Genomic DNA, 18,066 nt, shown 5'->3' with positions numbered 1-18,066 from the left:
TATCAGACAGATAAGAACCATCAGATCTGACAGATTAAAGCCCTGGCAGCACAGTGGAGATGTGTGGGCATTTACTGGAAAAACGACTGAGAACTCTGGCTTCGAAGCTTTGACACCATTTTTATTTATTTTTTTAAATCAACTGGATTAAAAGATTCCTTAAGAATCCAAATAGTCCATGCAATATTTCCCCTGAGCTCACCTAGACTTAGAAACCCACATGAAGGCCTGTTGGGTCAACGACCCATAGTGACCCACGTATTACATTCTGTAATTACACTCCCACACTGTATAAGCCTGAACCCCCCGAGTTAGAACTGAGGAAGCATTCTGGATAAGTAAAACAGGTCCAGATGACTGCAATACAGAACTTTGATTTACCCGGATTGGATGACTGAGAACCATCATCATTAACATATGCTGTATATCTGAAAAAATAATGAAAACAAACTAGAAATCATGATGCTTTGTAGGATGTTTTGTGAAACAAGCTGGAAGAAGTTCCGGCACGGACTGTGAAGGCAACTTCCTGTCTTACTTTCGTTTTCAATGTGACACATTAACGAGTCTATAAAACTGTAACTTACCCCTACTTCCCGCCACCGCTGTCCATAAAAGGACGAAAATGACGATTGACTTCATTTCCCCCTCAAACAGGACTCCTTTCTCATTTCTAATGTCGAGTTTATTGGATGGTGAGCTGATTCAGCAGTCAGCTCACCGTGCACAACTGCTGCTTCCTGCTTCTTACTGCAGTGTGGTGCATTCAAGGGTGCTCGTAAATTACGTAACTTACGTCGCAAATAAAAGTATTAAACATTGGATGACTGGAAAAAGTTATTTCACTGATGAATCCAGGTTTGATATTTATGGTAGTGACGTCAATAAAACTGTAGTTTCAGGGCTTTTCTCCTCAAAGGTGTCGGCGTGTAGTTTGATAATAAAAGAATTCTGCGGAGGCAAGGCTGGGTGGAATGATGGAGCAATCTTTATTGAAACAGAATCTAGAGCCTTGAGTCCGGATCAGAAGCAGCCGCGTTCGGATCTTGTCTATCAGAACTCCTATCAGCTTTTGATCTAAGGAGATCTACCAAGACCCACCCTCCCTCTTCTCCTCCTGCAAGGGCCTTTAGAGTCCCTTTCCAGTACACATCCACTTCTTCTAATTGTCACTTTGGTTAAATTATCCAATAGACTAAAAGACGAGTTGACCTGTCTTAAGCATCTCCCACCATTTGGCATGCAGGTCAAACTTAGCTAAGCACTTTATCATCTGTTAACCTTTGGCCCCTCACAGTTGGAAGCCAACCCCCCGACCTTCACTCACACAATGAAAATCAATTAGTCATGACTGAATCCAAATTAAGTAGATCAGTCATGATTGAATCTAACCTAAGTAGTACTGAATGTGTTGTCCTCCAGATGACTCAAAACAAAATAAGGAAAGTAGTTATATTGAAATTGTACACATAGCATTTCATTTTTAACATGTTAAGTTGAAAGATGTCTAAACTAATATATTAAATATATAACAATATAATAGTTGTATGCACTAAATTAAAAATGAGTTGGACTATTTCCCTTTGCCTTGTGACCCCACAGCGCAGTGGTTTGATGATCTTTTAAAACAACAAACTGTGACCGAATATTCATTCAAAATAAGATTTAAATGTGTAAAAAGGTAATAAGCTCATCTGACAGATATAAATTTCCTAATCATGCACATATTATAACTCACATGTCAGGTTAGTGTGAACATTATTAGAAGATTATTGTTATTATTATTAACACTCACACCTCTAAACACACACTGGTCTTCTGATATGATTTGATGATTTTATCTCTTAGTAACTTTATTCCTATTTTTTCTCTCCACAGTGATGATAAACTACATGTGAGTCACTTTTAAGCAGTTAAATGAATGAAGCTGTTGCTGTGAGGACACATGAGAGCGTTAAACGACCTGACAGTTAAAACAGAAAACACTCTTGACTCACAGCGGACAGCTCAGGTTTCTTCCGGCCGGATGACGGTGCTCCTGCTCCGGGTGTCTGGTGGACCCCGCGCCGGGGACTGGGAGCTCCTGGCCGGCCTGCTGCTGCTGCGGCGGCCTGTACCGCGGAGCGTCACCATGGTAACGTTCTCACTCAGCTAGCAGGCGAACTGTTAGCTGTTAGCTTCCGGAGAGTTGTTAGCACCGGGAAAAACGGCGGAAACACGGAGACAGACGCTCTCAGACGCTCCCGGTGGTTCTGCTCACACACACACACACACACACACACACACACACACACACAAACACGCACCACAGTATATCTGATGGAGATGCTCCGCCGTCAAACCGCCGAGAGGATTCGAAAACGTAGCGATCTGAGCCACTAGTGACGTCATGCCGTAATATGCGCGTGAAAACTAAAGAAAAAAAGAAAAAGAAAGAAATTATCATACTTCAATATTTAAAACATGAATGTATAATTTATTTTTAAAATATATGTAACATTTAAAGTTAACAATATACTCAAGTACACGTCCATTTTCTACTTTATTCTTCCACTTCACAACATTTTAGAGGCAAATATTGTACTTTTCCTCCACTTCACTCCTTTAAAGTCCGTGTAAACCAAATCAGCCATTTTCTTCTAACACATCAAACAGGTCATAAATGTGTTTTACTTAAACCATGTAAAAGCCATTCGGCCATGTAGAATTGATTTTGGAGCTAAAAAACAAACAGTTTTTCACATTTATGTGTTCAGGATTTATGGGCGGGTCAGAAATCATGCAAATCATGGCCGCGTTACGTAATGCGGCTATATGATTTGCATAAACCCCGCCCCGCTGCGGAAGTGACTATAAATACGTTCAGCGCATCAGCTTCAGCGGTTCTCCCACTCACTCTCCAGTCTCGGATAGCATTGCTTACAATAGTTTGCAGCTAGCTAACCAGCTAACCAGTCAGCTAACCAGCCATGTCTCCTCCACATCCTCTGCAGCTTTCCTGGATGCCACAGTGTGCAGGGGGACGGCGCTGTTAGCTTATTTAAGTTTCCTTCAGATGACAAACGTAAGGAACGGGGAAGTCCATTGACGCTGGTCAACTCCGTCCCGGGCTTGCATCCTCTCCTCCGCCAACGAGGAGATGTGGCCGCTGCTGACCGCCGCTGACACTCTCCATCCCACTGACGGCGGGTACCCACCGGCATAATGTGGCCGCGCCGCCACCACCGCAGCTGCAGCCGACCCACTCCGTTCCGCTGACGGCGGCGGCCACATTATGCCGGGTCCCACCGGCAGTATGTTGGCGGTAATATCAGGGCGCATTATTGGTGAAGCCGTCCCAGTGTGAACGGATAATCCGGAGGCGCGGGTGTGTAGGGCGTTGTCGGTCTGACAGTCTGATAACTGCACAGGTCCTTCACCTCAACTAAATACAGAGAAATGTCCCACAAAGCAACGTTACAGGACCGAACAAAAGTAACGTAGTAACTGTAACTGTCTTTAGCAACTTATATGAGGAAAACAAATACCACAGCTGTATGTGGAGAAGTGTCTGTCCTCCGGTCCGTCCCCTCCCTGTCCTCCCGACTCTTCCTCACATTTCTGCTCACAAAACAGCGTCTGTCACGCTTGTCACAAGAGTGTTTAACTCACCGAGTGTTTGACGAAAATAAATCACCGCGACCGCCAGCCCTCCTGACCGAGACTTCAGGAAACTGTCCCCCAAAAACAGCCTCCATCGCCGCGAGTGACAGAGTCAGACAGCGTCCTGTTTACTGATGGTGATTATGTATAATTATGTAATTTAGCGCGAAAAACTTCACTCCGTCACTTTCCAGGATGTTTAGTGGGTCAGGATCTCAATCACTACACGTTATAACAGCATCTATATGATTATAAACTGTCCGTGGGTTTAGATAGACAAGGGGAACACCTGGGGAACACCTGGGGAGACACCGACGTCATTAACATGACGTGTAGCCCCCGCCGCATGGGCGTGGTTCCAGCGCCTCTAACTGACACGCCCCCAGCGTTTCACAGCAGAAAGAAGTGCTTGTTTTTCCATGATTTAGAGACCTAATTTTATATACTTAACAAATTTTTTAATCTTTCAAATTTGGCTCAGTGGTCAATGATACATGTTTCTTTGGTGTGACAAACTCATAACACAATTTTTTTGCCGCTTTACACAGACTTTAAACTGTTGAAGGACAAGTTGGGTTAAAATCAGCCACCACAGTTAGATTTCTTTCTTTCAGAGCTGGTGAATTTTTTCTCAAACACTTCAATCCAACAACGATTCCAGAATATTTTGTTTTGTTTAATCATTGAACAAGTGCTTGTTTGATTTTACACAATTCGAACAATTATAAATAATCTAACAATTTAATAAAAAGAAAAAAGGTCGACCCCTGCTCTACAGTGTACACATGCATAAAAAATATATGCATGTATATATATAAAGTAGCAGGTAGTTTTAAAGGCAAATATTGTACTTTTACTCCACTTCATTGATTAAATAATTATTTAATTACTAGTTGAAGAATGCAGGCTACATCAGAGCCAAAAAGCTAATGTCTTAATCAATTTACTTAACAATTTAATAAAAAAAAGAAAAAAAAGGTCTAGTCATGGACTGATTATAAGCCGACCCCTGCTCTACAGTGTATATTTATACTACATGTATAGTAGCAGATAGTTTTAGAGGCAAATATTCTACTTTTACTCCACTTCACTCCTTTAAAGGACCGGTTGGATTAAAATCAGCCACCACAGTTAGATTTCTTTCTTTCAGAGCTGGTGAATCTTTTCTCAAACACTTCAATCCAACAACGATTCCAGAATATTTTGTTTAATCATTGAACAAGTGCTTGTTTGATTTTACACAATTCGAACAATTATAAATAATCTAACAACAATTTAATAAAAAAGAAAAAAAGGTCGACCCCTGCTCTACAGTGTATATTTATACTACATGTATAGTAGCAGATAGTTTTAGAGGCAAATATTTTACTTTTCCTCCACTCCACTCCTTTAAAGGACCAGTTGGGCTAAAATCAGCCACCACAGTTAGATTTCTTTCTTTCAGAGCTGGTGAATCTTTTCTAAAACACTTCAATCCAATGACAATGCAGAATATTTTACTTTATTCATTGAACAAGTGCTTCTTTGATTTCACACAATTCGTACAAAATCACTCAAAAAAGAGAAGAACATTAAAAAGACTGACAGGAGAAAATAGAAAGAAGAACCAGGAACAAAAATATCAACATCACTTGGTTATCTTTCATAAACTGGCACATGGATTCACATTTTCAACCTTTTCCAGACAAATAAGAGAATAATCATCAATACAATCATGTCAACTGAGTCACAAACATCCCAAAAGTTAAAAGCTCAATTAAAGTAAAAATGTACATGAATCAGAGAATACTGAATGGATAAAATCATGGCAGTTAAATGACCTCTGCCTGTCACTCACTTCCTGCTGCTTCATCATTCAGTGTTTTTACTACAGATCTCGTCAGTCGTTCTACACGACTGCAATCTGTAAAAGCTTCTTTCCAAATGTTTCCCTGTTTAAACGCAGTCAGTAAGTAGTAATAAGTAATAAGTGCAGATGAGCCTGAGAACGAGTATCAAGGCATCAATTATGTTCTTCAAGATTCAGTGCAGCATCAAACCCTGACTGCTCCCACACACACAACAGTGACAGTATAAAGAACAGTTATATAAACAACTGTAACAGCTGCATTAGGATGAAAGATATCCTCACAAAAAAGTAAAAATCAATACAAAAAAACAAGTAAAATAAAAAAATTTAAAAAACACACAATGTAGCTTCAAGTCATGATTAATGGAAGTTCTGTCCTGTAAAAATGTAACAAAATCGCAGCATCTCTATCTCAACAACTTTTTAATGATGATCCAAAGACCAAATAGCTTTGCTTTGTGCAGCCGACAGTATAACTGAAAGTCAGGTAGGTTGAGCTCTCTGCTCAGTGGGACAACAAGGAGTTTCAAGCTCGACTCTCGGAGCTTCACCGTTCCACAGGAATCATGAGATCTGGCTGTACAATTTCTTAAAGAACACTTGGTGTTGGCAGTGCTGCAAATAGGTAAATACATTTAGGTCAGATATTCATTCAAAGGTAGAGAGCTCCATCATGTCAGGGGGAAGAGAGATGATATGTTAGCATTTGTTTGGATCATCGCTGATGGTTTGGGATAGATTACCTGAGTCATTTATATTAAATCTGAATGTACCTATGTAGGTAAACCAGTCAAACGAGGCCTTGGGTCATTAAACAGACCAAGCATCAAGTGTAGAACAGCTGGATGGGACCAGGTAAACATATGTAAACACACAGTATTTAATACAGGAACTGTGCTCTATGCAGTTTGCGATTTCAAGTGTCCCATGATACCGTTGTTCACAGTGTTACAGTACGTGGTGAAGCAGTTCAAGTTATTATTTAGGAGGTAACAAGTTGACAGGCCTCCGATCAAGCCAACACGTGGAGGTGAAGATACTTCAGGTAGTTTCTGTGGACTTCAAGCAGCTGTAGGTTCATCTCCCCTCTCAAAGATCCGGCTCAGGTTGGTTGGATTCAGCAGATATTTCCTTGGAGAGCAGAGTTTCTTTTTTTCCTCTTCTTATACAGCATAGTGGACATATCATGAATATCGAATATATAAGGAATTGCATGGGAGCTGGTAACACAGCGCGTGTCTTCTACACGGCCATAATCGGAATTCTTCTTTTGACCCACGTTTGTTTGCATTTTTTGGATCAGTTTCCATCTCTCTGTAGGACTTTTGTGAAGAGTTCTTACGCTACATGGAACTTGTTTGTCGATGCTTGTTGCCTTTCTGCAGCAGGAGACTGTCAGCCTCTGGACTGCGGTTTGTTCCATTATTGGCTGCAAAGATGAACACAAGTGTTATTCTTGACATAGAGTGCATAGTTGCCACATAAATACAATTTTAATCTAAATCAATGAATATCTCTTTTGACAAATTAACAAAAATGTCAAATAAAGAAAACATTTCTGAAACTATCAGTAACTGCAGCTCCTCCTCTCTGTCTACACACACAAACACACAATATTAGGAACCCATAATGTTAAAGTGGCACTCTGCAGTTTTAGAGAAGAAATTGAAAGTCAGAATTTTAATATTAACAATATTAATGAGGTAATAAAACAAACCTTCTCAGGTCAGTTTGTTATTCAGTCATGAAGACAAAGACAGTTTGTTCATTTAGTTTGTTTAGACAGAAAAAAATCAGTCAGTGAAGATTGTTACTTTATCAATGGTGATGTGTTGTTATTTCTTTTTGTGACTAATGTGTTTATTGTTAGTAGCTTTGGACTAAAGCTTCTGCTAAATGCACTAAATGTAAATGTAATGAAGATTTTCTCTTCTCAGTAACATTTATTCTCTACAGAGTGCACATGTTTATCACAATCTGTGTTTATCACTTTATCTTCAGACTGTTTGAGGCCCGTCAACATCACATTAAACAGTGGAACAAATCCTCCATCTGAACCACAGTTGTTACATATTACATATATAATATTAATCATCTGCACAATAACTACAGAAATGTTCAGAATTAAGACTTCTACCTTTAACAGAATCTACAGAGGAGAAATAAAACACTTACCACTGAGCAGGATTTTAACTTCAGGTGTGTTTCCTGTTTAGAAAGACAAAGTTTAAACTCACACAAACTATTTTGATCCATTCAGATTTAACTTTGTTAAAGTCTATGTGAAGTTACTGTCCAGATGTTACAGCCTGAGCAGGAAGAAGTCAAAGAGAAAGACGCTGTTGGTCACTATTATTAAATCAGGTGATAAAAATACTTACTGATGGTGAGAGTTTTGCTGTCTTGACTGCCTGTGAAGAAAACAGAGGAAGTGGTGTTTAAAGGAAGCAGCAAAGTGAAACAAACACAAGCATTCAAAAATTCACTCTTATATAATATACATATATGGTACTGTTGTTCCACCTCTGGTCTGTATGAAAGCTGCAGAGGTGGAACGGGGACAGTTTGGTTCAGAGGTTGTAACAGAGACGAGACTTCAGAGTGGACCGGAGTGTGACGGTCTGATGGTGTTCAGTTTGACAGATAAACAGATCCTTCACTCATCAAACAAAAGAGAAACGTCCTGAACTTTAACTCACAAAGCAACGTTTTCCGCTGGAAAACAGCCTCCATAGCCTCCTTCTGTTTTGTCATCATGTGACTCACTCAGTTAATCAGTGGCAGCTGATATGAGCGTCATTAAAACAGGTGAAAGTCAAAAATCCACTGACGAACCTGCTGCTACCTGAATGTTCTGTTAACGGCTCTGCTGAGGGGAGAGATTCTAATTCTTTAACAGATTTGTTCGAGTCCTGTTTTTAGAGATGCACCGATCAGGATTTTTAGGGCCGATCACCGAAAGCAGTATCTGCCGATCCCGATATTGCCGATCACTGATCACAGCGTCAAATCCATAAATTCTTCTATATTGTTGTCTTGTGTAACTTTCATATATTTAATTAATGATTCTTCTTACACAACATTGACATTGTATTATTAAGTATAAAAATTAGGAGATGAGAAAGTTTCATGAATTGACCACCGTTTTATTGCAGGCTGAGGCAATGTGCAATATTTCACACTCTAGAATCTCTTAGAGACAACTTGGACTCAGCTTACATAGAGTAACTGTAGCTTACTAGTGGGAATGCAGTCAGGGAGGGAATTTTGTCATTTTAGGGGCAAGTCCATTTGGCCTTCAGTTTGTTTGTCAGGGGCACCAGGCCACATGACAGGGCACAAAGGCCACTGAGTAAAATGTGTTGATTTACCTTTCAGACTGATACCATAACATCCTAATTTATAATAAGACATGGATTATGTATTAAAACATTTTTTTTTATACCAAAATCAAGTTAAAGTTACATTAGAAAGTAGTTTTTGTTAAGCAGGGTTAGGGAGAGGTGATTTTTGTGACACCACACTGAATATTAGTGTTACTGAATATTTCTCCCAAATAGAAATTCCCCAAAATTATGGCAAAGCACATTTTTTCCAAACAAAAAATTGTAGAATAACCAGCAGGAGACCACTGATGTGTGGAGTGATTTTGGTGACACTACACTCTGAATAATAGTGAAGTTATTGAATTTTTTGTAGTTTCTCTTTTCAGTGTTGCACTTTGTAGACGGTCCCTGCGTTCTCGTCTCACAGCTGGCTGATCATACAGACCAGAGTTAATGTCCAGACGCTCGTTTGGATGAAAATACGGTTGTAGCTCGTTGTCTTCCTCACTACGGTAGGAAAGAGCCGTCAGTTGTGTTTTAACAAGGTTTCACTTATGAATTATTGATCCGGGAAGTTCGAATCTGTGAATATATTTCCAACTTTACCGGACTAAATCCTACCACAGAAGTCAGTTACGTATCATGTCAAAACCGGCTGAGCTCGCTCGCTGTGCTGTAAGTTTCGTTCTTCTGTTTTGAGACGCTGCTGCTGTTTGAGAGGCTTTCACGTGAGATCATCGTGATGATGAGACTCCACCTGCGCGAACCGCGGACTCACTGAAGTTACTGTGAGAGACTACTGTGCACTCAGGTGGCTGTAATTAAAGGCAAACTCACCACGCTGACCGGGCCAGGGGCACAGAGGCCACTGTGGCCGTACGATGAGTTTTCTTTTCACAGGGCATCAAGGCCAAAGTGCGGGGCGACGGCGGCCCTGAAATTCTCACCCTGCATGCAGTCAATGCACTGTCTTTATACTTAAACGTCATCTGATCGGCCTGATGTGATCTATTTTGAGAACTCCGATCAAAACCGATAGGGGCATTATCGGCCGATTGCGATCGGTTGCCGATCGATCGGTGCATCTCTACCTGTTTTAGTAATTCAGTGTATTCTGACAATCCAGGTGTGAGAACTCAAACAACACCTCAGGACAGGACCTCATCAAGTCCATCATAAAATAATAACACACCTTTGCACCTGATAAAACAACCACCACACTGAATCATCAGGTGATTTGTAATTGGTGTAAATGCACCACACTGAACACTGTAGTACAGAATCACTCATCTGGGATGTTTATTATTACATATTAATGATTTTGACGTCGACATGTTGATTAAATGTTTCTATGAAGCTGAATTCTCATAATAACTGATTTTTAAAGGGACACACAGCCGTTCATTAATCAGAGAACTTTCGCTTCCACTCCACTGCTCTGTTTGTTGTCCACAGAAGACAATGCAAATATATTTCACTTACCAATGATGCCTCTCTTTTTTTAGACGACCAGCACCACAGCGACCAGGACCAGGACCAGGAGCCCTCCAACTGCCGCACCAATGATGGATCCTCCTGAGCCAGAACCTGAGTTTTCTAAAACACAGAAAAAGATCTCTGTTATAGGGATGGAACGGTTTATGAAAACCGTCTGAACCATTTGGCTCGGCTGTCTTGGTTCGGTTTGCGTGTGTCCCGTTGGGTTCAGAGGCATGTGCAACTTCTTTTTCTCATCTACTAACGAGGCGAAGCGTGTACACTCCAGAGCAGCAGGTGGCGGTACTGAGCTGGATGCCAACCGCCAGTAAACAAGAAGAAGCGAGGCAGAAAGTAATAGGCTTTGTCCGAAATCACTCACTACTCCCTCTATAGTGCACTACACAGTGACTACGCCATTTTGTAGTGCTGTCCGAATGTCCCGGCGGGACATGCTAGGAATACCTCCCGAGGGAGGTGTCCCGGGGGCATCCGAAACAGATGCCCGAGCCACCTCAGCTGGCTCCTCTCGATGTGGAGGAGCAGCGGCTCTACTCCGAGCTCCTCCTGGGTAACTGTCATGACTGTAAATCTGTCTGTTGTGTTCTTGTCAGCGTCCGTATGTTCTTGTCAGCGTCCGTCCGTCCATGCTCCATGCTCCATGCTCCAGTTCCTGTGCCTGTGCTTCTGTCTGTTCCTTGTTCCCCCACGGTATGTGTTTTTGGAGTTTTGCATTTTGCATCTTTGATTTGAACTTTGCCTTTTTCTTTGTACTTTGTCTTGCTTTAATTTGCTACTTTGCCTCGCTTTCATTTGCTACTTTGCCTGCTTCTGTTTTTGTATTCAGCTTTTAAATAAAGCTCGCCTTTTGTTCCCCACGCCCTGCCTCTTGTCCGTAACTGCATTTGGGTCCACCTTCCCCTTTTCCTGAGTCTTCCCTTTAACCCCCCACCTGACAGTAACAGAGCTTCTCACCCTATCTCTAAGGGAGCGCCCTGCCACCCTGCGGAGGAAACTCATTTCGTCCGCTTGTATCCGGGATCTTATTCTTTCGGTCATGACCCAAAGTTCATGGCCATAGGTAGAGTTGCACGATACCCACGGTACCCCGCGGTGCCATGTTGTAACGGTTCCTACTATACTAGAAATTCTACACGACGGTACTACCGTGGATTACTATACTACCGGTGCCAGTTTCCGCTACATAGCGGCCGCCTCTCCTCCCGGCTTCTCACTGCATGCTACTCCGTTGTAAACAAACCCACATGGTAACTACTGTAACCGAACTACACAGCAGCTAAATGATTGGCTGTTTGCGTGTAACTGGTGACGTCCGGGGATATGATAGGCTGTTTCCGCACGCCGGGTCCGCCCGTCTGTTAGCTGATTGGCTGTTCGTGTGTTTCTGCCGGCAAGAACAAGAACAGGGGAAGAGACTCCAGCCTCTCTCAAGGAGTTGGGTTCCAGAGCCCAGAATGTGTGTGGAGGTGAGCCCAACTATTTCTAGCCGGTACCGCTCAATCTCCCGCACCAGCTCAGGCTCTTTCCCCCCAGCGAGGTGACATTCCATGTCCCCATGGCTAGAGTCACCATCCAGGGATTGGGTCACCGGGGCCCCCGCCCACAACTGCCACCCATATCCCACTGCATCGGCCCCTTCTGAACCCTCCCGCAAGTGGTGAGCCCACAGGAGGGCGGGCCCACATTGCTCGTTCGGGCTGCGCCCGGCCGGGTCCTGTGGGCAAAGACCCGGCCACCAGGCGCTCGCCTGCAAGCCCCAACCCCAGGCCTGGCTCCAGGGTGGGGCCCCGGTGACGCCAATCCGGGCGACGTGCACGTCCTTGGTGTTCTTTCTGTCATTAGGGGCTAGTGAACCGATCTTAGTCTGACCCGTCACCTAGGACCTGTTTGCCTTGGGAGACCCTACCAGGGGCATTAAGCCCCGGACAACATAGCTCCTAGGATCATTCTGGTGCTCAAACCCCTCCACCACGATAAGGTGCCGGTTCAAGGAGGAGGGAATCCACGTGGGCGTTGAAGCCAAACCAATTTTGATATTTAAAAGAACATGCTAGAGAGGCGCTACAATGAGTAAATAACCTGTGCAGGTTGGGCCTGCAGATCGAGTCTGTGACGGTTTAACTACAACTCAAAACAACACAAAAATAAGGCCCTACCATAAAACTACTGCTTTTAAAATGGAGTTTGGTTTGACAGTCCGGCCACTTGGAAGACCGCAATTCATTGTTAATAATTAATTCAGATCAAGATGATTTACACTCTAATAATGAGCCTTGTAAACAGCACATAGTAACTTTGGAAGTGGAGCTAAACTCTCCTGTTTTCTGCTCATCTCGTCTCGAGGTAAATGTTGTATAAACACAAAGAGCTATCAGAACAGAGAGAGCATTTCCTTTTTTGCACTCGATGTATCAGTTTATAGTAACGTCACATTGGACAGATTATAAATCAGCAATATAAACTATAAACTGTCAATGACAGAAAGTGATTTTCTGTCTAAGTAGCCGTAGGATTTAGTTTAGAGGAGCTACTGTCACCAAAACGTGTCCAGATGTGCGACTCTTATCTCTGAAAGTGTAAATGAACCTAAATGATCATTCAAGTTGACCCCAGTTGAGGCTTCCATGTGGTGAAGAACCTTTACGTGTAACCTAATTTGACACGTGTCACAGCATCTTTCTGCAAAACTGTGAAAACTAAAAACAAAATGAGAAACAAGTAAAAACAAGAAACAGATTCTTACCCCACTCCTTCATCACATACACACTGGATGCTTCATGAATGACTTCACAGGTGTATTTGGACTTGTCCTTCCTTAAGATCTCCACACTGTCTCGTCTCTGGAACGTGTTGTCTTCATTCGGTCGAACACCCAAGGTCTGCAGTCCGTCCTCTCTATACAGTTTGCGGCCGTCCCTTTTGATCCACATGATGATGTCTTGGAAGGAGAAACCTGTCGCCAGGCACGTCAAACGGATGTTTGACTCGACGTTGGTGTCCCGTGATAACAGGTATACCTCAGGTGGAGCTGGAGACACAAACCGTAACTTAATATTTGACCAAACATACGATTGGCCTCTATGACAATGATTTCTTAACAATCACCGCTGTATGATGGACACTTTGTTGTTTACTATGTTTGTTTTTTATTTGACATCTGGACATCAGAGGAAGGAGGATGTGGGTGATGACATGAGCCAAATGTTACATTCAGGCGAATTCAATAAGGAAATATCAACCTAACCCAAACTCATAATTTCATCTATAGAAGTTAGATTTGATCAAATATGATCAAACCTTTGTGGCACCAATTTTGCCACAACTGGAGCTGAAAATGACATTTTTACATGCTGACAGAATTTATTTTTTTCAGTTGTCTGTCAAACAAAAATTAAACAGATGTTATAAAACCCAAACTGTTTTATGTCCAGTTAGTTTCATGTTTCATATTTTAACAAGTGGCACAGCAGTAATTAGATTTCTCGTGCTACTATTATTATCTTTTACTGTATTAATGACATTAAAAACACATAAAAGGCCTTCAGTAATACGTACAGGCTGTTTTGAGCTGATTCATCCCGTAACTCCAGAACTTGTTCAGCCACTGCATACACTCATTCTCCACGTAGCTTTTGGTGTAATTATTCAGGACGGTGTCATTATCCCACTTCCTCTTGGTCTCTTCTGCTGCTTTGACCAGGGCGACCCAAACTGAGTGGAAGTTGTCAAAAGACAGGAAGTCGGTTCCATCGTAGTTGTATCTATCCATGCCACGGTGGAACTTCATCGTGCCGTCTTCCTGCATTTCACCCTCACAGCCAACCATCCACTGAAGAACATGGAGATCTGTAACCAGAGAGGAAAGACCAGGCGGTGAAATAAAGGACAAACAACAACACAGTGAGCTGAGATAAATCTGAATATTTGTGGTTTTCTGATGAAACATTATATGATAACATGCTGATTCTTGAGGGTTTGGATAAAACAGGTTTCAAATTTTAAAAGAAAAAAGTATTAAGTAAGTGTGTAAGTGGACATAATGGACATATAATTTATAAAATTATAAATGAACATGTGTAAAAATCTTACACCTGTAAAAGACCCACAGATGATCAACCACGATTATTTTAAAGAAGAAAATGTTGTTCGTTTTCAGCAGAATTAGCACTTTTCTTTCCAGGGACAGGTTTTGCTACCTGAAAACTAGCTTAGCTTTGTTTTCTGAGCCCAGCCTATCAGATGAGATTGACTTCTGCCTAAGAAAGGTGGAAATGTCTCGATTCTAAGATGCATCGCGATGCTGACATGGAAGATTCTGCGTCAATGAAAAAGTAGCCATGTACAGTGACATAGATCGCCGAGGATGCTGTACACGGCGATGCATCGAGTATTGTTTCGCTCTTGAATCGTTGACAGCTGAATCATAATCGAATCATGAGGCCAGTGAAGATTCTCACCTTTACTCTGCTACACTGCAACTTGTAAGTAATTACTGATTAATTGAAAAGCGGTTTATTTCTTCACATTTCATGGATCTTACCTGAGTCGTTCTGTCTCATACGATCCTTCAGGATGTTGATGTTGACTTCGAACCACTGCTGCTTGCTTAGGCGGGACTGTGTGCCTTTGACCCAGTATTCTGGATCCAGTTGAGCCTTCATCCAGGTCTGTTTGGGAACTTTCTGTTTAGTTTTGCTGTCAAAGTAGTCAATCATCCTGTTGTCCAGCATGCCCATGGCTGTGAACTTGTGGATGCCCGGGAGTCCGAGATCTCTGGAGAGGGCGGTGTAGATGTAATGGAGGGAATGTGTCTCTGAAAGTCAAACAGACAGACATTTATTAGACCGATAAGAACCATTAGATCTGACAGATTAAAGCTCTGGCAGCACAGTGGAGATGTGTTGGGCATTTATTTTTTGGAATAAACACATCGAGAACTTTGGCTTCGAAGCTTTGACACCATTTTTATTTATTTTCTTAAATCAACTGGATTAAAAGATTCCTTAAGAATCCAAATAGTCCATGCAATATTTCCCCCTGAGCTCACCTAGACTTAGAAACCCACATGAAGGCCTGTTGGGTCAACGACCCATAAGTGACCCAAACGACACTGAAACTCCCACATTCTGTAAGGACACTCCCAGACAGAGTGTAAAAGCCTGCAACTCCCCGAGTTAGAACTGAGGAAGCATTCTGGATAAGTAAAACAGGTCCAGATGACTGCAATACAGAACTTTGATTTACCCGGATTGGATGACTGAGAACCATCATCATTAACATATGCTGTATATCTGAAATTAACATAATGAAAACAAACAAGAAATCATGATGCTTTGTAGGATGTTTTGTGAAACAAGCTGGAAGAAGTTCCGGCACGGACTGTGAAGGCAACTTTAAAATGTCACAACTTCCTGTCTTACTTTCGTTTTCAATGTGACACATTAACGAGTCTATAAACTGTAACTTACCCCTACTTCCCGCCACCGCTGTCCATAAAAGGACGAAAATGACGATTGACTTCATTTCCCCCTCAAACAGGACTCCTTTCTCATTTCTAATGTCGAGTTTTATTGGATGGTGAGCTGATTCAGCAGTCAGCTCACCGTGCACAACTGCTGCTTCCTGCTTCTTACTGCAGTGTGGTGCATTCAAGGGCTGCTCGTAAATTACGTAACTTACGTCGCAAATAAAAGTATTAAACATTGGATGACTGGAAAAAGTTATTTTCACTGATGAATCCAGGTTTGATATTTATGGTAGTGACATATACGTCAAATAAGAAACTGTAGTTTCTGGGCTTTTCTCCTCAAAGGTGTCGGCGTGTAGTTTGATGATAAAAGAATTCTGCGGAGGCAAGGCTGGGTGGAATGATGGAGCAATCTTTATTGAAACAGAATCTAGAGCCTTGAGTCCGGATCAGAAGCGGCCGCGTTCGGATATTATCAAATCTATGGAAAAAGTAAAATGCCAAAATGCATCAGAACTCCTATCAGCTTTTGATCTAAGGAGATCTACCAAGAGCCACCCTCCCTCTTCTCCTCCTGCAAGGGCCTTTAGAGTCCCTTTCCAGTACACATCCACTTCTTCTAATTGTCACTTTGGTAAATTATCCAATAGACTAAAAGACGAGTTGACCTGTCTTAAGCATCTCCCGCCATTTGGCATGCAGGTCAAACTTAGCTAAGCACTTTATCGTCTGTTAACCTTTGGCCCCTCACAGTTGGAAGCCAACCCCCCGACCTTCACTCACACAATGAAAATCAATTAGTCATGATTGAATCCAAATTAAGTAGATCAGTCATGATTTAATCTAACCTAAGTAGGTCTGAATGTGTTGTCCTTCAGATGCCTCAAAACAAAATAAGAAAACTAGTTATCTTGAAATTGTACACATAGCATTTCATTTTTAACATGTTAAGTTGAAAGATGTCTAAACGATAATATATTAAATAATATATTAACAATATAATAGTTGTATGCACTAAATTAAAAATGAGTTGGACTATTTCCCTTTGCCTTGTGACCCCACAGAGCACAGTGGTTTGATGATTGTATCTTTAAAACAACAAACTGTGACCGAAATATTCATTCAAAATAAGATTTAAATGTGTAAAAAGGTAAATAAGCTCATCTGACAGATATAAAGTATCCTAATCATGCACTTATATTAATAACTCACGTGTCAGGTTAGTGTGAACATTATTAGAATGATTATTGTTTATTATTATTAACACTCACACCTCTAAACACACACTGGTTCTGATATGATTTGATGATTTTACCTCTCTTAGTAACTTTATTCCTATTTTTTCTCTCCACAGTGATGATAAACTACATGTGAGTCACTTTTAAGCAGTTAAATGAATGAAGCTGTTGCTGTGAGGACACATGAGAGCGTTAAACGACCTGACAGTTAAAACAGAAAACACTCTTGACTCACAGCGGACAGCTCAGGTTTCTCCGGCCGGATGACGGTGCTCCTGCTCCGGGTGTCTGGTGGAGCCCGCGCCGGGGACTGGGAGCTCCTGGCCGGCCTCTGCTGCTGCGGCGGCCCGCTGCCTGTACCGCGGAGCGTCACCATGGTAACGCTCTCACTCAAGCTAGCAGGCGAACTGTTAGCTGTTAGCTTACCGGAGAGTTGTTAGCACCGGGAAAAACGGCGGAAACACCGGAGACAGACGCTCTCAGACGCTCCCGGTGGTTCTGCTCACACACACACACACACACACACACACACACACACACACACACACACACACACACACACACACACAGAGAGAGAGACACACACACACACACACACAGTATATCTGATGGAGACGCTCCGCCGTCAAACGGCCGAGAGGATTCGAAAACGTAGCGATCTGACGCAACCTAGTGACGTCGTGCCGTAATATGCGCGTGAAAACTAAAGAAAAAAAGAAAAAAAAAGAAATTATCAATACTTCTAATATTTAAAACATGAATGTATAATTTATTTTTAAAATATATGTAACATTTAAAGTTAACAATATACTCAAGTACAAGTCCATTTTCTACTTTATTCTTCCACTTCACAACAGTTTAGAGGTAAATATTGTACTTTTACTCCGCTGCATTTATTAAATAATTATTTAATTACTAGTTGAAGACTGCAGGCTACATCAGAGCCAAGAAGCTAATTTCTTAATCAATTTATTTTAACAACAATTTGATGTATATATATATTAAAAAAAAAGGTTTAGTCATGGACTGATAATAAGTCGACCCCTG

The 18,066-nt window shown here is 41.7% G+C and overlaps 1 protein-coding gene across 3 annotated transcripts; it reads right to left on the bottom strand.

The window, feature by feature from the left end:
- Positions 1-6,640: 6,640 nt before the first annotated feature.
- Positions 6,641-17,570, bottom strand: LOC115578634 (H-2 class I histocompatibility antigen, L-D alpha chain-like). 3 transcript variants are annotated; one of them, XM_030411689.1, is made up of 8 exons: positions 17,255-17,570; positions 14,855-15,127; positions 13,870-14,160; positions 13,058-13,342; positions 10,300-10,413; positions 7,873-7,902; positions 7,667-7,699; positions 6,641-6,920 (listed from the first exon to the last, which is right to left on the bottom strand). In XM_030411689.1, exons 2-5 carry the CDS (start codon positions 15,048-15,050, stop codon positions 10,319-10,321), a joined length of 867 nt encoding a protein of 288 aa, XP_030267549.1. In that variant the 5' UTR covers positions 15,051-15,127; positions 17,255-17,570; the 3' UTR covers positions 6,641-6,920; positions 7,667-7,699; positions 7,873-7,902; positions 10,300-10,318. The 3 variants fall into 3 exon arrangements, with proteins under 3 accessions (XP_030267549.1, XP_030267550.1, XP_030267548.1); XM_030411690.1 differs by having other exon boundaries at positions 17,446-17,565; XM_030411688.1 differs by lacking the exon at positions 17,255-17,570 and adding an exon at positions 15,783-15,978.
- Between the last annotated feature and the right edge of the window lie 496 nt (positions 17,571-18,066).

Source organism: Sparus aurata, chromosome 3 (genome assembly GCF_900880675.1).
Source record: "Sparus aurata chromosome 3, fSpaAur1.1, whole genome shotgun sequence".
Taxonomy (NCBI): domain Eukaryota; kingdom Metazoa; phylum Chordata; class Actinopteri; order Spariformes; family Sparidae; genus Sparus; species Sparus aurata.
The sequence above is the reverse complement of the archived record's forward strand: the minus strand, read 5'-3'. Positions and strand labels throughout refer to the sequence as shown.

What these genes read in the sequence shown, in the direction of transcription:
- LOC115578634 (XM_030411688.1), bottom strand. Translation starts at nt 15,837, where the DNA reads ATGAAGTCAATCGTCATTTTCGTCCTTTTATGGACAGCGGTGGCGGGA. An exon ending in AGCGGTGGCGGGAAGTAGGG is followed by an intron (nt 15,128 to 15,782) that starts GTAAGTTACAGT and finishes TTTGACTTTCAG; the next exon opens with AGACACATTCCCTCCATTAC. An exon ending in TATGAGACAGAACGACTCAG is followed by an intron (nt 14,161 to 14,854) that starts GTAAGATCCATG and finishes CTCTGGTTACAG; the next exon opens with ATCTCCATGTTCTTCAGTGG.